General features: G+C 49.7%; 1 protein-coding gene across 6 annotated transcripts in view; it reads left to right on the top strand.

Moving 5' to 3' along the window:
- The window catches only part of ALPK2 (alpha kinase 2), a 115,241-nt gene that overhangs the window by 64,494 nt on the left and 29,316 nt on the right, over positions 1-21,431 (top strand). For 5 of the 6 annotated variants that reach the window (XM_047696305.1, XM_047696307.1, XM_047696306.1 and 2 more), the window contains 2 exons: positions 13,738-16,960; positions 20,179-20,326. In XM_047696305.1, coding sequence (XP_047552261.1) covers positions 13,738-16,960; positions 20,179-20,326 — 3,371 coding nt within the window. The remainder of the gene's footprint in view (positions 1-13,737; positions 16,961-20,178; positions 20,327-21,431) is intronic. The other variant, XM_047696308.1, reaches the window with a different exon arrangement.

The raw sequence follows: 21,431 nt of genomic DNA on the forward strand, positions 1-21,431 counted from the left end.
TGACTTTGGACAAATGTTTAGTGACGTGCACCCACCATTATGGTACGTGGTTCTATTTTGTTTTTAAGAAAGGGAGCAGGGAGGAGAGAGAGAGAGCAGGGAGAGGCAGAGGGAGAGGGAGAGAATCTTAAGCGGGCTCCACACCCAGCACAAAGCCCCTGACTTGGGTCTCAATCCCACGACCCTGAGATCATGACCTGAGTTGAAATCAAGAGTCGACTGAACCCCCCAGGTGCCCCTGTTCTTCCATTTTTAAAGGAAAGGGCTGTTTCCTGTATCCCATATATCGAGCTATGGTCTACCAGTTTGGACCAAGCGGCAAACAGCCGCGACTGTCACCACGTGAGCCCCTTCAGCCTCGTAGCCCTAACCCTGTGGAGCCTCTACTTTCAATACCAAGTTCCAATGCAGCCCCCCATGGCCAGGGCCTTCGTGTCCCAGATGGCGTCCTGGCAGCCTCGCTGCTTGTCAGGCAGGCTCTTGTATCACTTTAAAAACAACAGGCCACCCCGCCCCGAGCTGTCTATCAGGTTACTCAGGACAAAAGGGGACACTTCCCAGTTGTCTTTGAGGTCACAGGTTCCTGGGCTTGGGAAATCAGACGTGCAATTGAAGGCTGGAGCCAGGCTGGGGGGAGCGACTGCTTTCCCCTTGAAAGTGAGTTTTCATCATAAGAGGTCTAAGGACTTACATCTGAAGGTCAAGGTTCAGCAGGAGCATCTGCCCAGAGTCAGGGCACCTGGGGCCCACTCCCTCAATATGAGGATTTGGGGCTCATATAGAATGGTGCTTCTCACGTTCTCACCTGCACGCAGGTCACCTGAGAAGTTGTTGGAAAGCAGCTTCTGATTCACCATGTCTAGGGCGGGGTCTGGGATCCTGCATTTCCAGTAAGTTCTAAGGGATTTCCAGTGACCGCACTTGGAGCAACCAAGGCTTTCCCCAGAAAGTGCTCGATGTGTCCTTCCTTTCCCTTCCACCCTCCACCATCACACTTAACTGCCCAATAGCTAATATTAGCTCGTGTTGATTGAGTTCAAATATGTGCCAGGCACTGTGCTAGGACTTTGGTGGGTTAGCTTACTGAATTACCTCGCAACCCAGCAAAATACATCCTGGGGCTGTCTGGGCTCTGGGTCGAGGCGGGGGGCAGGAGGGGTGTGGTAGGGTGCAGCCTGGCTTTAAACGGAGTCTGGCTGACTCCAGGCCCTCAGCCCTAACCACATTACAAAACCTCCTGATTCTGTGTTAGGTCCAAGCTCCTTAACTGTCTTTAGAAGGAAAATAAACTCTGATAACTGCGATTGCCTCTGGTGAAGGCGACTGAGTGGGTAGCGGGAGTAGGAAGGGCACTTCCTGGTCATGCATGCCCATTCCCCGTGTACCTTGTGAATGTTGTACTGTGTGTGTGAGACCTACTGCGATAGAGTGATGAACACTTTGAAAAAAACTAAGCCCGTGGCCTTCATAGTCACAAACATAAACCACTTGGGGGTCAGTATCAGACCTGTTCCCAGGGCAAGGGCACCAGATATCTTTCTCCAAACTGGGCATTCGGCATCATTGGTGAATGGGCGAAGGTTCTTCAGGCTCTAGCCATAGCCTTCCCATCCTCTTCTAAGACCCTCCCCACATGCTACTGCAACAGTCTTCCTAAAACCTGAACCTGGGAATATCATTCCCTTGTTTAAATCAACAACACCTTCCTGGCTCCAGCCAAACCTTGGTGGACCCTCTCTCTACAGGACTAAATCTGAATACTTTGAATGACACGTATGGACCTCCATATCCTGGCGGTAGGCTCTTGCCAAAGTCTCCCGGCTACCTTGCCCTTCCCATGAACCCCATATCCTAGTCATTCCAGATGACACGGTGCTGGAGGTGGGGGGCTTCCCTGCCCCAGTGTCTTATTCATGCTGTTTCCTTGACCTGCTCTCCCGAGGGCAGACTGGCTGATCCCCTTCACCTTCTCTGCCTCCTTACGTGGAAAGAAAATTCCAAGAAGACGGTCTTTGGCTGCTGATGTCCTTTTTCCAGCAGCTGTGATGAGGCGTGGCACACAGAGAGCTTTCTGTAAGTGTTTGCTGAATAAAGGAATGAAAGAATTAAGAAACATAAAGGCACGGGCAGCCCATAAATGGATTCTGGGTCTTTCCCTGATATGCTGGTCCTTTCCCCTCTCCCTGAAGGAGAATTCATTTTCCCCATAATGTTTTATTCCTACCTCTCTGCTAGCATTTACCTTATAGTACAGCTGTGTGTTCGTTCAACTGGGCCACTACTGTGCAGAGCCATGTGGAGACAGACTCTGGATCTGATTCATCTGTGAGTGCCCAGGACAAACACAGCGCTGAGTTAAATCTCATCCGAGAGGCAAGACAAACATGAACAATCATTTTCCCCCGCCCCCTCCAATGTGCTGCCCCCACCGCATTTGCAGAGCTGAGGAGGGGGAAGGGGGCGGGCAGGTGGTAAAATTACAAATTCTGTAAGTTCCCCTTTCTGCTGATGCTTGAAAAATTATCTTTCTGAGTCAGCACAGGTATTTTGATATTTGCCTTGAGATTTCGGGCGTTTTTTTTTTTTTGTTTTTTTTTTTTAAGTGATGGTTTAAAAACAAGTGCTTTCACATTTACCATCAAACTGATGGTGTTGGGTGGGAAAATAACCATCATGAGAACCGCTCCCTCCCTCACTGTTTACGTGCCTAGCTCAGGGCCCAGCTCTGACAGTAAATACAAGGAACTCCCTAGTCACTGCCTGTCCATCAGCAGCTCGGAGAAGGTCCAGCTCAGGCCTGGCCTGGTCCCTGGAAGGACATTCTGAAGTGGATGGCACTGATTACAGGGGTCCAGAAGCCGGGCAGCAACCGGGGATAGACTCTTGGTTGTACTGAATCCACCCTCCTGACAGACCCCTTACCACGGAAGCAAGTGGGCCCTCCAGAAGAGAGCCAACCTCCCTAGAGCGATCCTGTGGCTAGAACATCATTCTAAACCTCAAGTCCACACTACCTGTCAGGGTGCAAAGCCTCAATGCTGAGCCAGCTGGAGACTGTGGGGGAGGGAAGGCCAACAGGAAAGGCCCGGAAAGGAATGGGTTGCTGTAGTGGGTTGAAAATTGTCCTCTCAAATGTATGTCCACCTGGAACCTCAGAATGTGACTTATTTGGAACTGGGGCTTTTGCAGATGTAATTAGTTAAGAGGAGGTCAAAAGACAGGAAGGATTCTTCCCTAGAGCTTTCAGAGAGAGCATGGCCCTGGGGACACCTTGATGTCAAGCTTCCGGCCTCCAGATCTGAGAGAGGAATGCGTGTTGTTCTAAGTCACCCACTTGGTGGTCATTTGTTCCCATAACTCAAGGAAACCGAAGCAGTCTCCAGGGGTGTGTCCAGGGATATGTCTGAAAGAAAAATTTCTGTTTTTCCATTTCTGCCTCCAGGACCCACTTCCAAAGTAGCTCAGGAGACAAGGGTTGTCTGAAGGGTGAGGTGAAAATGGTCAGAGGTTGTGCTGAGGAAAGCAAACAGCTGGAAAGAAAAAGGCGTCTGTTCTTACTTTTGTTTAGGCGGGACAATGATTTTTAGCTGGATTTTGTTGAGAGAGGAGCTTTCTAAATTCCTTTCTTCTCAGATTAGGGAGCCGTATGTCTGTACACACAGCAGGAGGGCGTGAGGGTTCGGACAGACGTACAAACGTACACAGCCCTTGGAAGGCGCCCTCGGAGATGCTGGGACAAAAGGCTGACAGAGTCAGGGCCCGGAGGGACACGTCCGCCCAGACTTCACACCTCCTGGTATCAGGATTCTGCCTGCACCAGCTGAGGGAAACCGTGAGCACAGATCTTTCCCCTGTTTCCATTTTGGGACATGGAGAGTAGCCCAGCACCCATATACCAGTGTGGAAAACTCAGACACCAGCTCCCACAGGGGCAGGAGCAGAACCAGGCAGAACCAAGGACCCGGGAATCCCCTAAAACAATGTTCAAGTTATTGGATCGAAGGCAGGCCTAGGCAGAGAGAAAACTGTTACTCCCCACACAGTCCTCAGCTTCCTACGTGTGACTGAGAGCTCCAGAGGAAGACAAGATCAGTTCTAGAAAAACAACAGCAACAACAACAAAAACCCAGGGCTTCCATGTACGCATGTTTCAGGGAAGAAATATATGAATTTTCAATCCACCGTCAGGACAAATACCAGCTCAGAATATTTTCTGCTCTCCTGGCTCAAATCATTGCACCGAATCCCAGACCTTGTCTTTCTTCCTTGGGTCTCCCAGCATTTCCCTAACAACTTCAGTTTCCTGAAACTTCTTTCTGAATCATTCTGTTTCCTCCCATCTATAGTGGGAGAGTTGACGTTGGTGGCTCCCTGAATTTCTGGCCTAATCACCACATTCCTCTTTGCTCTCTCCCCCTGGCCTTTGATTTCCTTCATCTTTACCATGCAGGGGTTTTCAGCTTAACCCTTCCACTGCACGTTCTAGCCGTACAACGCTGTGTCCGTAGTCACTTGGACATGGCCACCTTCAGTGCCTTGTGCCCACTGGAACAAGTGTGCTGATTCTTCTGGACAGTCTTGTTTGGAACCTCAGTTGCTCACTAGAGACAAGAGGTGCTTCTCCCTCTCTCTACTCAAAAAAGAACGGATGGCTTCAGTTTAGATCTAAAGAAGACCGAGCCCAACCAAGCAACTAATTATTAGAGATGAAGACGTACATTTTAGTAGAATACATGTTAACCAAAGCACAGGACCCTCAGCAATTTTTCAGGTAGCAGATCAACATCTCAACAGAGAACGAGAAGAGACCCATACTCCGAAGGTGCAAAACCTTCCTGGGTTGGCAAAGACACCCTGACCCAAGAACAGACTGGATGGATTTGACCTCTTTTATTTGACCTCTTTTCTGCACACCTGCTGTGTGCCTCGCACAAAGATGAGTAAGCCTACCTAGGAAATTTTGCTTCTGCTGAGCAAAGCTGTCTCTGAATCTAATCGGGTACTATGCTGCCTGCTGGGTATCGGTGCCCTTCTAGAACTGAACTCTCTGGGGAGACATTTTCTAACCAGAAGCCAAACCTGGGCACAGATCTCTCCTGCTACTTACAAGAGACAGATGGCAGAGAAAGGACTCTTCAAGCCCCATGCTTACATTTTCTCCTGATTTTTGGTAATGACCATCCAAGACAAGTGACCTGCCTATATTCACATTTATATTCAGATTTTCCATGTGCCCAATGCCATCTCAGCTGTGCCCCATGAAGCCAGGCTGAACAGGCAAGGTAGGAGTGTCATAACCATGACAAGTATTTCCTGTTTCTAAAGTTTACAAGAACTTGCTTTGTACAGTGTATTATTTTCAGGGCAGTAACAGTAATTGCTACTATGTCGGTTTTGATTTTGCTCACAAATTCTAAAAACTGTAAAGAGAGAGACTGATTTGAAAATGCTCTCCTCGAACCTGACTAAGGGTTCATTGCCCCCCACCGCCCCGTTATTCCATCTGAAGTCTACATAGACGTTTCAGGCTGTGGGACGCAAACGGTGCCACGCAACTCACCCCCCGCTTACGGCCAATAGCAGGAATTCAGTCCGAGGCTCCCGTGGGCCCCGGGGAGGAGACTGACGGGCTCGAGGTGGTCTGGAAACCCCTGCAATGATACACAGAACCGTGTAGGTAAAACAAGATTTGGGGGAAGAAGAAGAAGCCATAACTTTACTCAACTCCAAAAAGCATTAGCTAGTGCTCTCCTAGCTCACGGAGAGGATTAGATCTGGAAGCTTGACGAGTCCAAGGGAAATCCAGCTCCAAGGAGAGGGTGAGGTTTAAGCCCCATTTCTGCGTTTGTGATGTTTACAAGGCAGCGGGACATAGAACACCAGGGACATCCAGGTCAAGAGATACCCTCCAGCCTCTCACTTCACTGTGGAAGAAGCTGCCTCCGAGGGGCTGGTGACTTCTCCAAAGCCATTTTCTGTGGCGCCACAGATCCAGGACCCCAGCCAGGTTTCCGGAGGCTTGGTCCTCCATCTCACACTGATTCCACTTTCCTTTAACCTTCTCACCCAATCGCTGTGTCCCCAAGACTGCAGAAAACCGAGAGACTCTTCAGAAAAGGAATTTGAGAAAAATCACGGCCCTTCCCAACTCTGTTTCCCTTAGGATTGCATAACTCCCTGCCAACCTCCAGGTACACCGGGGCAAGGATGAAGGCTGCTTTTCTGACTCATTGTGCTTGCAAGCTGAATACGATGGAGGTCTTCTCATGTGTTGCGATAGCTGGTGTACTTGTCCTTAACCTTGCACAACCCCAAGTCCCAAAGGTGTACTTTTCTATGACATTTTATAGATGTTACCTGTATTAACATATGTAAAGCACTTAGCACAGTATCTGCCCCATTTTAAGGGCCACACAGGGCTTAGTGATTGGTAGCGATGAGAGCACCTGCTTCCCAGTACCTGAGAGGCACGAGGAACAGGTGGATCTGACTCACATGCCGATGGTCCTTTGCTCACACCTTGTTTCCAGGCAGAGATTCCACCGAATGTACAAGAGGCCCTCGGCCCTAGGAAAGGACATGTGTTATGGAAACCCAGTTCCTCCCAATAAAAAGATCCAACTGGCATTTTACCAACTCTACCGCTTTTCTAAGAAATCGGGATGGGATTGGAGCGCCAGCCAGCTGCAGATTCCTGGTCTCTGGGAGGGAATGGAATGCAGAGGAGCAGGTCGATTGACAGGGGTGTTCGGGATCACGTTTCGGGGCGAGGATTTCCGACAAGTGTCTTCCACATTCTTCTGTGTTATTTAACCATTCAAAGCCTTTAAGTGACGCTCCTTTCTGGGCCACCCAGCAACTCCTAAAAATAAAGTCAAGTTCTGAAATATTCTAGCTTGCCCATAAGCTTATTTGGACTGAACTCGGGGCTATTTCAGGGGTGCCGCCCCAGGTGGTGTGGATTCGCTCTACCGAATGACTGAAAGGCTGAATGACGCTGTGTCCGCATTGGGGGCTCAGCAGACACTGAGGAAAGGGGAGCCGCGGGGCGAGGCTGCAGCCGCCCATAGTGGCCGGGAGAGAGGAAGGGCCCGTTTGATGGTTCCTGGAACCACGAGGAGGTGGAAATTGATGATGCATGTACAACTGGGGAAGAACATGGTGCTATTTATGTCTAGGCCAGATAAGGAAGAAAGGGCATTTAAAGGACATTTAAAAAGAAGCAGGAGTTAGAGAAAGAAAATTATCCATCCCCCCAACACAACCCCCCCACCCCGCAACATACCCCCCCATCCCCCGCTCCCCACAACCAGCACACATCAGCCTCTGGCAGTGTTCCCAGCTGAAGCAAGGATCCCAGTGTCTTGACCTTCCTGGCCCTGGGGGGTTGAACTTGGCCTTTAGAACCTTGGCCTCTCCTTTAATGGTCCATCTTCTCACATTTCCCCATTCCCCTCCCCACACCTTCAAGATCACCTTGCCTCGGGCCTTTTTGATCTCTGGGCACTTAGACCAGCCCTTCGAGTCCCCTTTCCAGGAGCCATACCCTTGTCCTTTGTGACATCAGCCATCATACTAATGTCTGCCTAAAGCCACCCACATGCCTCCAGAAGGTGTCCAGGGCCAACCTCACATGCCCTTTCCTTCATCCCCCAGCAATATATTTTCCTCTTGTGTCTCTAGGAGGACTTTTAGCCACAGCAAACAGAATGGCCAGCTCTGGCCTCAGACACGAGGACCTTTGCCATTCACTTCACTACAAGTGTGGGTAGAAGGTCTTACTGTTGTCCTAGTTGCTCAAGGATGCCTGTGAGCTCCCAAGTCTTTTCTCTCATTCTGCTCCACTGGCCACAGCTTGTTGACTTTCATTTTTGTGCTGCTGTCCTCTTCCCGGCAAGAGGACAGCTCAGCACCAGGCATCACAACTTCATGACAAGAAGAAGGATGGGGGGAGGCAAGGCACCTGCCCTATCTGTGCCTTCTATAAGGAAAGCAAAAGCTCCTCCGTAGTCCCTTAGCAGAATGCCCCTTGTGTCTCGTTAGCAAGAACTGACCCCTTGGCCCCAGCTCGCTAGGCATCTATTTAGCTGTTTATGTGGTTTTCCAGCTTTCTTGGTTGGAGGTAGCAGGGGAGAAGGGGGTCGGGGATGCTGTTGAGTTAGTCAACCGCGATGCCTACTGCATCTGCCACACACCGCTCAGTAGAGAAGATACCCAAGACTGCAGAGAAATGTCCAAGAATTATCTGAGAGTTGATACAAGTAACGTAAGGGTGCGACATCAGGGGGTGTCTGGGTAGCTCAGTAGGCGAAGCGTCTGACTCTTGATTTCCGCTCAGGTCATGATCTCATGGGTCATGAGATTGAGCCCACATCAGGCTTGTGCTCAACGAAGATTCTGCTTGAGATTCTTTTTCTCCCTTTTCCTCTGCCCCTCTCCCCCTCTCACACTCTCTCTAAAAAAAAAAAAAAAAAAAAAAAAAAGGAAAGAAAAAGAAAAAAGAGTGCAATGTCTGGTCTTCACATGGCAGGGACTGTATCCGTGGAGTTAGAAGAGGAGAGTTAGGTGGTGACCTTGTTTCCTCTCCTGGAGCAGCACTGATAGCTAAAATCTATCCATTTGGCTGTTGGCTCGCCTTGTCATAATTGTTATTTATCTTTTCCATGTACATCTTGTCTCTTCAGCGGGATCATAAACTCTTTGGGAAGAGGGATCTTATCTCTTACCACCTTCGACTGTTAGTGACTAAATTAGTCTCATGGACTTTGTTGGCATTGAGGACACTCTTGTTAATGAAGACGAGTGTAACTCTGAACATCACGGGGCAGATGAAGAGAGGTCACAGCTTTCCTAAGGGATCCTCCTCGGGAGGCCACAGTTTTGAAAAGGCCGGCGAAGGAAGCAAGGCGTTTATAGAAGGAGAGGGTGTTGCTAGAGAGGGGGCTGGAAAATGCAGTAGGAGCAGAGGGTAGGTTTTCAAGGGCAATACTGCTTTCAGTACGGACGTTTGGAAGTGTTACTAAATTTGGTTCACCATTTCCTTTCCTTGTCTTCATTCATGTGTTTATTCATGCAGCAAGTTAACAGAGCCCCTACCGTGGGCTAAGGTTCTGGAAATTCAGAAATGAATAACAGAGTCCCTGCCCTTAGGGCTTGTGAGGAAGCTGGCCGATGAACAAGGGGTCCTGTTGCGTAACAAGGACCATTACAGTCTTCTACCCTAAATGTCTTGGGACCCCGGGAGTGCTAGCTTTCACATTAAGCAGGAGTTCCCAGCCTCTTGGTGGTGTTTGCATGAACTTCTCTTGTTAGAAAACTCAAGTTGGAAAGGGCTTTCCAGCCAGACAGACTTGACTTTAAATCCTGGTTCTCTCATGGACGGTGGGATCTTGGGGAGATTTCTAACCCGTGAATATCAGCGACCTCATGTGTCGGTTCTCAACGGACTGCTCCTCGGCTCCCCGTGCGCCCTTCCTAACGTGCTTACTGAGAAGGGAAGGTCATTAACCATTTCTCTGTTCAGGGAAGCCCGGTGTGAAGCGTTCTCAGCAGAGGGTGCTGGAAGGACACTGCGGGAGGAAGACGATGCTTGGCATTTTTAGTATGGAGTGTGTGTGTGTGTGTGTGTGTGTGTGTGTGTTTGTTTTCACCCCACAGAGCCGGGCCAAGCACGGGGCTCAGAACATGGCCCATCTGCTACCTTGTACCCCTGGCCTAGGGAGGATCTTCCTGCAGGCCCCTCTCCTCGGGAGCCAGAACTCTGCATGGCCCCCTTTGCACCAACATCTGGCCTCCTGCAGCCCCAAATACACGGGGCTACCATTCCCTGTCTTTACTCCTGCCACATGTCACCCACCCACTGTGAAGGCCGCAGCGCCTGCCCCTGCCAGGGCCTAGACCACCGCTGCCTGCCTCTGAGCTGAGTGCTGACTGCATGCCCCCTGCCCACATGTGAAAGGGTGGTCTGTGGCTCACCCAGCAGTTCCAGACCGACTCTGGCCTGGCTAACCCAGTGAAGTTCTTTGTCATCTGGCGGCCTGTTTCAGACCTTCTCCAGCGGGGTCTGAGTAACTTAAAAGCTGCCCTTCCTCGGTGCGTCCCCTCTCCTTAGAGCACGGTGGGGTCTCCCCTCCCCCTAGCTGACAGTTACTCTTCTATGCAACTAACAACTGTAGATTTCAACCTCCCTTCCTGGATGTACTGTGTGGTTGCCGTCTCCTGACTGGACCCAGGCTATTCACCTCATCTGTGAAGAAGACACGATAGCATCAGTCTTTCCGATTTACTTAACCACTAAAATGAGAAAACCTATGTAAAGTCCAGGGCTCACAACTCTGCTCACCAGTGTCTCTCAGTTTTCTCTTGGTCCTGGTCACTACTTTCTTTTCACAGACAACAAGGGAAGCTAATGTCAGCCAGAGCCAGGGATTCGACAGGATGGTGCCGACAAATGTGTGGTTAGCCCTGGAGGAAGAGACTGAGGGTCAGAGAGGCCCGAGAGGTTACTTGGGGTCATATATACAATACTGTACTGAGCTGAACTCAGGTGCCCAGACCTCGGAGTCCACACTTCTCCCACTGCACTGGGCGTCCTCCTGGAACCCCAGACCCTCCCCATCTTTTCACCTGAGTGAGAACAGCTTTCTGGCCACCAGCGCCTCTTGAGTTTCAACACTTACTCTATAATGAGAACAGCCTAGTGGCAGGAGAATCACTTGCCGGGGTTCTTTCACAATGACCTCCCTGAGAGAGCTCCTCCTAAAAGAAAGGCCTGACTCATTTGAAAGGTGTGAGTCTGTGGTTTCCCTCTTTCTCTGAGTCAGTCTCTGAATGAGACCCAAGGAGCCTGCCCTTGGAACTGTGTCTCAGCCTTGACGAGCATACACTGGGCTGTTAAAAGCTCTACTTTGAGAAAATCCCATTGTTTCAAATAACATTTATGGAATTTCACATCAGCAGTGGACTGTTTGTGTGGTTTGTTGCCTGGACATAATTTCCAAAAGGCCAGCAGTCTTTGTTATGCTCACTGATGCTTCTCTGATGCTTAGAATAGAACTTGGGACATAGTAGATGCTCAGTAAGCATTTGTTGAGTAGATGAATTTACAGTCAAGGGTTTGCCATACTTCTTTACCTATGTGGGGCTTCACTAGGCTATTTTAAAATGGGACTTTATTTTCAAAGCAAGAGAGGGGAGGAGAGAATATACACTAACAGGAACATGACTGTTCTAGAAATCAAGGCAAGATACCGTGGTTATGCTGATGTATCTCAATGACCAAACTCTCCCTGATCAAAACTTATTTGTCCTGTGACTCACCCACTCCACACACCAGTGTCTTCTAGGTGTCAGCCTGTAACTCTGGTTTTTTTTTTTGGGTAATAAGCAATAATGGGTGGTTAAAATCCCAGTAAGCAACATAGGGCTTTTTAGTGGGAGCCCTTTGGGAAAAAACTGTCCAGTGCCTGGCAGAGAGTTCTACACAAGGCAGCTACTCCATAAATGTCTGTTGGCACTGAGGATAATGTGATGATGACAGGATCTTAAAATAAAGGACTGACACCGGTAGCAAAAATTCAGGCCAGGGAAGAAGGCTCAGGAGAGGGTCATGGTGTTGTTAACTGGACGGTCTGCCTTCATTTCTCAAGTCATGACCAGGAAGCTACCCCAACTTTCTTTCTTCATATTTCAATATATTTGTACTACAGCTCATTACGAAAAAACTGAATGAAAAAGGCAAATGAAAAGAGCATAGAGGTTCAGGTATAGAGGTGAAACCATACACATCTTAAACTTCTTGACACTAAGAAGAAAAAAAAAAACACCCTTGCTTTGTGTTTCCCAGAAGTGATCTTCCTTGTTTTCTCTTTTCCATTTTAAGGTGATGGGGGATATAGAAAGAGAGTAAGTATATTTTTCTTTTTAGAAACACTGGGATGTGATTCAGTAGTGCCCTGGCTTCTGGTTAAAAGACTTTTTAAAAATAGAGTCTTCCCAAAGTCAGGAGCAGTCCAAAGCCCTTCAGCTTGTAGAGGTTTCATGGGTGATGTTGGCTTGAGCTCCCTGATCGTGAGTGGTTCATTCATTTACTCCTTCTTTCAACAAGTGCTTCTGGTGCACCTGCTGGGTGCTAACCACATAGAATGGGAGCTCCTTCCGACGGGCAGATTGCCTGTGCTCTATCGCACTACTCCCTGATATGCTGGAGGCGGTCAAGAAACATTTGTTGAATCGATGAGAATCGACAATGGTCCCAGCCCTCATGGAGTATATAGCACAGGAAATGATACTGAGTTTCTTCTTGTTCATGAGGCCCTTGTATGCCAATAAGATCAGAATTAAATGAACGTCAGGGTGGGTTGAAGGAGGAGATGAGAGGGGAATCACTGGTGACAGCAGGCAGCCTTGGGGGAGTGTGGGGGGCGGTGTGGCTCTGCTGGTCTCTCTCCCACTAGTAGTACGTAAAGGGATTCACTGCAGGGCAGGAAGACCCAGGATTCTCCCGTGTGGTTTCTGGGAGTGAGCCTCGGGACTTGGAGCCACACTGTGCCCAGAAACATTCCAGGTTGGCTTTGTTATGCCCTGGGAGACTCTGTCTCCTCTCCTCTATAAGCCCAGGTATCAGTACATTCGAAAGGGGTTGCTCTAAAGCAGGGTCCTGGAGGTGAAGACGGAGGTACTTGCCAAAATTTAGCAGTAATTCCCTTTTTGTTGCCTGGGCATGATTTTGACGTGTGTTGAAATAATTGACGAAATTAAAGTTTTAAGAGATAAGAATGTAGTCTAAGATCTTGTTGCTTCCTTCAACAATAGCTGATATCATACAATAGTCAGAGTTTACTCCTCACAAAGTGAGTTTCCTCCCTCCTTACCGCCCTCCCTCCCTCCCTCCCTTCCTTCCCTTCCTTCCTCCATCCTTCTCTTCTTCCCCTTCCCTTCCTCCCCCTCCCTTCCCTTCCCCTGTTCTTCCTTCTCTCTCCCTCTCACCTCCCTACCTCCCTCCTCCCTCCCTCTCTCCCTCCCTTCCTTCTTTCCTTCCTTCCTTCCTCCATCCGTTTCTCTCTCTGTCTCTCTTCCCCTGAATCTTCTACTTCTCATGGGCATGGTCTGCCTGCCACAGGACATCTGTTTTAAAGTGGAAGAGGCATTGTAGAATTCTATAACCTTCCTGGGGCAGAAGTAATTGGAAGCGCTGGTGACCAGACATAACCCCATTACTTCATTAGAGGCAGGTTCAAAGGACAGGCCTTTCTCTGTTCTTTAGTAACATCATTAGCCAGCAGACTGTCCTATTTGGGGGACAAAGTTTATTCATTGCTACTTTACAAGCCTTGTATATTTCATTTGTTAAGGTCATGTGAAATGTATCTTTCTGGAGAGATACACACAAGCTCTGGTGGCTTAACTTGATCAAAATAGTTTACATTCAATTTATTTCTGTCTTTTCTCCTGAGAGATAAGAAAGCATCATCTGATGACTGTTGGAAGGCTTTTTGTTTAAAATGGGGAATTTGACCAAGGGTCCCCTGGAACATAGTTGCTTAAATGTGCATTTCTCCAGGAAGTCTCTAATAGCTAGAGAGGGTCTGGGGACCGGCGTTTCGATTTCAATCATTCCTGCTACTCCTCTTGTCCATTATTACAGTCATCGAGGATTAACATTCTTGGGCTCGCAGGAATGCCCAATTGTGGGCTCTCCTAGGAACAAGTCTATTAATATCACTTTCATCTTCCTAGGTGCAAATTCAGGAAACAGTCAGGGAGAGAGACTTTCTCAGCCAGCTGCCAGCTTTCTCAGATCCTGCTGGGGAGCAGTCTGCATTTGCTGGGACCACAACAAATTCCTTCCCCAATGCAGGAGGGATCGATGAGGAAGACAGATCATTGGCCCGATACTTGGAGCTAGGAAGCTGTACTCAATGTCCACAACACGGAGAAAAGCCGGACAGAAAAGACCATGCACTTGGAGGTTCCTGGACAGAACTAGGATATGAGCTGAGCATCCCAGATGCCCATAATGAAAATACATCCCCCTGGGAGCTGTCAGTGCTTCTCCCCCAAGAGGGCAGTGCTGACCCCTGGGAGCCCAAGGCTCTCTCTGTTGCTTCCCCTGAACCCAAAAAGCCCAGCCTCACCCTGGAAACTCCATGCGATGAGCCAGGGGGCAGGGAAGCAGCAAGCGTGTTGGAGCGTCTTGAAGCCCGAGACCAAGGAACACGGGACACTATGGATTCTCCTGCTGGAGCCTCAGCTGATAGATATTTGCCTCCGGAAACTTGCTACACAGACTTAGAGCCGGCGGAGATTCAAAGCAAAGTATCTGATTCACATTCTCCTGATAACGAGACGCCGAGCATCCTCTCCCACACGCAGCGTTCTGAGCTCCCACAGCGCCCGTGCAGGAGCAGCAAGGGGGGAGACTCTGCTGCGCCGCCTCTTTTTACCAGTACTTTTACCTGGAACATTTCACAGAAGGCCAGCAAAGGTGGCACAGGGGAAAATTTAGCAGAGACGGAGAATGTCACCTCCGCGCTGGTCTCCACAGTCCAGCCTGGCCGGGAAAGGCCAAGCCCCGGCAGCTCCGGAGGGTTTGAGGAAAGACAGCCGCTGTGTTCTGAGAACAGCTCTTCTGTGCATTTTCCAGAAGGCGGTGACGAGAGCCCCAGGACCCGTGCCCCAGACACTGCAGACACACCAGCCGGAAATGGTTCGGTTGTGATGTTTCCTCCTGAGAAGCCGGTGTCTTTAACTACTAATCTTGAGTGTCTTCAGGTGACCAGGGAAAGTGGGGACACATCGACCGTTACCATGGCCACCAAAGTCCACCCAGCCAAATACCTCCCTGTTTCAGTCGTGGAGGACAGTCACGCCAATGGTCCCAGGGAGAGTTCCCCTCAGGCTCCGGAAGGAAATATTTGCCAGCTTCCTTCCAATGCACAGTTGGGCCATATTTTTCATTATTCCACGACGGCATCTCTAGAAGAGCCGTTTGGCCTGGCTCCCGGGGGGCCAGGAGTCCACATCCACGTTCCTCAGCTCCCAGAAGGAGAGGGTTTCTGCCGCACTTCCCCTCTTCAGACTGATAACCATTCTGGAAATAAGAGCCCGGCTGTGGACGGAGCAGGCTGGAAGAGCCTTGAGGAGCATTTCCAAGACAAAGAAAGTAAAACGACACAGAGGATCCAGCAAGAGAGCTTACCCCAAAAGAGTTCTCCTCCTGAAGATGATCTCCAAGAAAGCTGGTCCAGGATGCCTGTTGCCCAAGGGCAGATAGTCCCACTGTCCTTGCACTGCTTATCAGCAAACTCCAGGGAGAAGAGAGGACAGAGCTCAGGCACGGGGACTAGCATGTGCGAGGCGGCTGAAGCCGCTGTGGAAGTTGGAGGTCAGGCTCCAAGCCACATTTCTCCTCTCTCTAATGTCCCCCTGGAAGAGTCCGGAGGGAGCAGGCCAGAACTCTGGGAAACAGGAAGCAAGCTGAAGATTATAACTCTGGAAGCTTCCATTCCAGAAGTCTGGCCACCCAGACAACAGCCAGGTTCCAAGTACAAGGAGCTGGAAGCCGGTCCCACGATTCCTGACAGGGTCTGGGCTGTGTGGGACGTTCTCAAGGCTCACGGCCCTCAGGCTGAGTCTGGCTCAGCGCTTGCCATTGACAGAGAAGTGCACGTTAGTGGAAAACCAGCCGGCCGTGCATCCTGGAGGAGTCTTTCGTCCGAGTATTTGAGCCAACCCAGACTCCTAGAGTCATCAGTGGATCCTGTGGACGAAAAGGAATTAGACGTCGCAGATTTGCTATGCAAGCCTTCCAAAACTGGAAAGAGGGAAAACGTTAACAGTGTGAGCCGAAACCGAGAGGGCAACCGAGTCCAGGCGGATCACGCTGCTTTCTTTAAACGGTTTCTGACCCGCCCGAAGGTCGTGGAGTCCTCTGTGGACCCCACAGATGCGGCAGGTGGGACGGTGTGTGCCTGGGCTGAGACGGCGGGGCCTCCAGCGTCCTCCGCGCCAGTCGTCGGTGAGGACAGTGAACGGAATGCTGGGCCCATGGCCCAGAGACTGGCTGTCCAGCCCGCAGTCTTGCAAGTCCCGAGTCCTGACAAAGGTCGGGGGGCACGTCCCCGTGCACGTGGAATCGGCCAAATTCAAGAGGGCAGCAAGAGAAGCTCCGGGGAGGCTGAAGGCAGTAAAAACGACAAAGCAGAGTCTGTTTTCCCCACTTTACCTCTTTCTGATGGGCCTGCAGTGATGACTCACGCATGTGATGGAGCAGATATTCGCGACTCCTCGGGTCAAATTCATGACGTCCCTGAGAAGGGTGTCGTGGGGCCCAGAAACCACCCATACGCATTTTCTGACTCAAAGGGCAGAGGAGCCGTTGAGAGCGAGTGTGGGAAACATTCACCTTCTCCCAGTGCTCTCACTCGGTTGCCTTTTACCGCCTGTCCTGAAGGAAACATCACAAACTTTTCAGAAAGACACAAAATCCAGGAACCTAGAGGGGAGGAGCCCCGCACCGGGGAAGCCACATCCACCGGCGCATCGGGCTCGCCGGCCGTGACCTTGGCCTCCACGGCAGGTGGATGTGTGTCAGAGAAAGCTCCCAAGATACTGCAGTCCGCATGCCAACAGGGCTCCAGCCTGGGCTCTGGGCGAAGACCCGGGGAGGAGAAGCTCGGGCACACGACCGCCCAGACCCTCGGCTTCCCGAAGTCCCCTGCCGCAGGGAGCGGCTCCTTGGAGGTCAAGAGGCAAGAGGCTTCAGGGAGAGGACCCTTAGCTGAGGGCGTGAAGAAGAAACTTCTGTCCAGGGTGGCCGTCCTGAGGCTGCGATTGGAGGAGGAGAATGTCAGGCGGAGTTCAAGCTTTCTCAGAAGGATTCCTGCACCTGAACCACCTGCATCAGGCACAGACGGGAGACAAGACGCGGAGGAGCCTCCTTGCAGAAGAGAGGGAAAAGGTGAGGCTCTGTGGCTGTCGCTGTTAGCGTTTGGGCCGGCGAGCCGGAGGCCCAGCTCCTGTGTGCAGATTGCCGGGCTCTACCTCCCGAGTTTCTGATTCAAGTTTCGGGCTGGAGAAAGCTGCTTCTTTCTTTCTTTTTTAAAGATTTTATTTATTCATTAGAGAAAGAACACACAAGCAGGGGGAGAGGCAGAAGGAGAGGGAGAGGTAAGCTCCCCGCTGAGCTGGGAGCCCAATGCGGGGCTCCACCCCAGGACCTGGAGATCATGACCTGAGCCGAAGGCAGACGCTAACCATCCGAGCCACCCAGGTGCCCCAAGAAAGTGGTTTCTAACAGGTCCCCAGGTGATCTCCAGAGAGAACCGCTAGAAGAGGCTGCCTGGAGGTAGATTTAACCAAGGGAGCGTGATTAAGATGACTTTCTGTTTAATTATCCTTTAAAAAATATTTTAAAAGATAAACAGAGGCATTCATCAGTGTAGCTAATTAGTATAATTAAATAGACCACATACTAAGCAGGATTTACAGAAATAAACATTTAGGTACAATTTGGGCATCTCCTCTTTAATTGGTGATTTTCATTAAAAACAGCTTAATTGAATCGTGGATTTTCTTCCAAATGTGAACATAAAATTTCTTTCCAACTTACCCTTCTCTTTGTCTGAGTCTAAAGTGCCCTGGGGGCTCCGTTCCAGGTTTCAAACCAACTGAGTCTCAGAGCGCTATAAATGCCGTCACCGCTGCTTTTGCACTGGGAGTGCCGCCTCAACCCCAAACTCCATCCCTTAACCCGAATTTTAGCCTCTGTTATTTCAGAGCTCTTCTTTCCCTCCCCATGGGTGGGAGGAGTCAAAAGAAAAGACACCGCAGCCAGTGATGCCATCTGCGCGTGTGGGATCTTGATGCTGGGGCCCCCTTAACCCTAAGGGGGCTTTGCTCCTCCTGCCGGAGTTTTCAGACCTCCACACTGATGCTCCTTATTCCTGTGGACACCACTTGGCCCTCAGCACCTGCTGCAGGCAGGATTCAATACAAAACTCCCTTCAGAACGTTTGGGGGCATCCAGCCAGGTTTCTAGGAGACATGTTTTAAAACATTTAAAGTTGGGGCACCCAGGTGGCTCGGTCGGTTAAGTGTCTGCCTTCAGCTCAGGTCATGATCCTGGGGTCCTGGGATCCCGTTCCAAGTTGGGAATCCCTGCTCAGTGGGGAGTCTGCCCCTCCTTCTCTGCCTCCCCAGCTTGTGGCTCTCCTCTCTCTCTCAAATAAATAAAATCTAAAAAAAAAAAAAAAAAAAAAAATCCAAAAAAACACATATTTAAAGAGGATGGAGCGATATTTTATAAGATTTCTAAAGTGGTTTCAGCCGGAAGGGAAATGTCTATTTGGAATCCTTGTCCGTGGTTTTTCGAGTTTCTGTAGGAACAAGGATGCTGCAGGTAAGTGCGGACTGGTGGAACTTATGCTGGGTGTCCCCAAGACCTCCTGGGTCAGCGCAGTGTTCTTCTGGGAGGGAGGCTGTGCTCTAAAACCACAGACGTGCAGGGAAGGAGTTAGTATGTGGGAGGGTGCAATGCCTCAAATGACTCAAAGAAATAAAACTGAGTAACCTTTCCTGGGAACATTCAAAGCTTTCTATTCTAGTCTTTCCACTCAACACTTGGCCAGAATACGCACAGAAGAAAAACCTAGCCACACTCCCAGGCTTCCTTGTAGCTCCTTCATCTCCATCCCTCCCTTCCTCCCACCCAAAGAGAGGTCCTTTCAGAAGCCCCGAGACCTCTTGTCCAAGCCAGCTTTCTACTAGAAAGCTTTCCGGGACCCTCATTTCATCCTGCTGCCCACTGTATGCCCTTCCCTCTGTCCCCCCAACTTTCTGTGTTCAGAACTTAGAATGTGCGGTGGACAGGGCTGGCTGCTTTAGGAACGTTCAGGTATCCACAAATCATCATGAAGGCTGCCACTGCATAGAGTTGGAAGGGCCCTTGAGGAATTAGGTCCCAGAGGAGGAGGCAGGCTGGGTCTGGACCAAGAGTTTGAGACCATGGGCCTCAGGACCTAGCACAGCTAGCCCCATCGGGCCATTTGCAGTGAAATGGATGTTGCCATCTATAAGCACTTGGTATGTTTTCTCTCTCCCATCATATTGTCAGTATCTTCAGCTACTTCCTAGTTGGGGGACTTATTCCCTGATCAGCCCATTATCACTTTCTGGGAAGAATAAGCTTTTAAATGTGCATTCTGTTGCCCACATGTCTGTTGGCGTCAAGGAGGGAAGAGAGGCACCTTTAATCCATTGGCGACTTCACAGTGGGAGTTGCGGTAAAGGGGCAAACAAATCGTCAGCATTGAGGACGTCTGGCTTGGCGGTGGATTACGTCATGTTCTGGGTTATCACAGCTGCGGGGTTAGGGAAGTAGGTTTGCAGGAGATTGACACCAGGTTTCCAGTAACCTTATGGCCAAATCACTCTGCCCACCTGGCTGGGTCTGCCGTCCGTGTCCCGTTCTAATGTCTGTCCTGCCGCCCAGTGGCTGGCCTGAGTAATGACACATTTCCCCGTCGGGCAGGGCGCTCATCCCAGATTTAATTAAAAAAGCGATGTTCAAAGAGCTCAGGCTAACCCCCGAATGGTTTCTTGCTCGCTCCTATTTCATTCAAGAAGATGCTTCTCTTTTGCTAATGAAATTGATGTCAGACATCACTGCACTCCATTAGGATATTTTCAGCGAAGACAACAGATCAAGGGGAAAGATGGATGAATGTTATTCACAGATAACCCACCCAACTGGATTTTATTCTGCTCCTAATCCCCAGCTCTGATTTTGACCTGGACCATCTGGTGATCCTTTAAAAGCATCTCTATTTGGCCCAGGTTTATAGGCTAGGTATCTCCAGCCCCCCACCCTCTTCTTTAAAAAAAATAAAAAGTCTCTCACATTCTATTTCACTTTGTGCGTTACAGAGCTCACTCATGCAGTGTTTCGTAATGAAAAATGAGGTGGATTAGTTCATTTTTCTGACTGTATAAGTATGCCACTTCTCCCCTCAGACACTTGGCTTCCTCATCCATGAATTGAGGGTAATAATTATTATCCCTATTTTGGGGATTGTTGTCAGAATGACATGTGATACAATGGCAAAGTCTCTTCCCCACCATGAAGTCTTTCTTTGCAACTGTTGTAAGAACACTGACCTGCAAATCTCTCCTTCACAGCTCCGATATTACTGAAAAAGATCCAAGCCGAGATGTACCCTGACCACTCTGGGAATATTAAATTAAGCTGCCAGTTTGCAGAAATTCATGAAGATTCTACTGTCTGGTGGACAAAAGATTCAAAGTCAATAGCCCAAGTGCAGAGAAGGTGCGCTATTTGCCTGGTCACTTTTCACTGCTGTTGCGTGTTTCACAACATAGTTCTAAAAGAAAATTATTATAGGAAATTAAAAGGGAAACTGAAGTCGAAACCCCACACCCAAAGTATCCAAGACGAGTAAGTAACCGAAGACAGATGTCTAGACAGAGAAAGCCGTGGAGGGTTCTTAGCCAGGCTCTGCCATCCCTGGGTTTGGGGACCTCAGGAAGTCAGGAAACTTTTCATGATGTTTCTAGAATCAGGGAAACGGGTCAGATCATCTTCTAGTCGGAGGTTCTGTGGTCCCAAGAGTACAGAGCTCTCTTCTGCATGTCTGTGAATTTGGCTGTGTTCTCTGTATCATAATTCCCATGAGCCTGACAAATTTCAAGGCTAAAAAGGTGAACCCAAAGAAAGAAGAAAAGGAAAATTACCTCTCCACCATGAGGTTGTTGAAAGTAGCAGCTTGGAGGGTGATAAACAGCCCTTTCTGAGATGGGAAAAGCTGTTTATTTCTTGGATGGAGAGGAGAGGAGGAGGGGAGAGGGAGGAGAGTGAGAATCTGCCGAGAATTCCGGTGTGGAACGAACCTGGCAAACGGCTTCCTAGAGCGCTGTGCTGGCAATACACGCTCCTCCAGGTGAACTTCGGACCTGGAGCTTCATCTGACACACCTGAGGGGGCGTGGCTGGTTCTTAAACAGACCAATGGGCTCCGTGGAAACACTGTCACTCCAACAGTTCTCAGGTGCTTTTTCTGCCAAAGGAGGTCCCTGTTCAGCTCCCTGAGTCACGGAGGTTCCTACCCGCTTCATCTCGCCACAAGCAGCCTGAAAAAGGAAGGACAACCTGAGAGCTTTCTGTCAAATTAAATCAAATGGGTCCGCTGGGAACCCATTCCAGGAAATTAGGTCCCAAATGCAACCACGGCAGATTTGAGCTACAGTTTCTTTGCCATGACATCACTCCAGAACACTAACTGGGTTGTGATGGATGGAATCATGTTTGCTGCCTAAAACGCTGCGATCATTCCGCCTGTTTTATGTATGGCTTCAGAAGAATTTTAATGGAGAATAAATGACTTGATTTTTAAATCAAGGCCACTCCCTAGAGCT

The sequence above is a fragment of the Lutra lutra genome, chromosome 12 (genome assembly GCF_902655055.1).
Source record: "Lutra lutra chromosome 12, mLutLut1.2, whole genome shotgun sequence".
In the NCBI taxonomy this organism is placed as follows: Eukaryota; Metazoa; Chordata; class Mammalia; order Carnivora; family Mustelidae; genus Lutra; species Lutra lutra.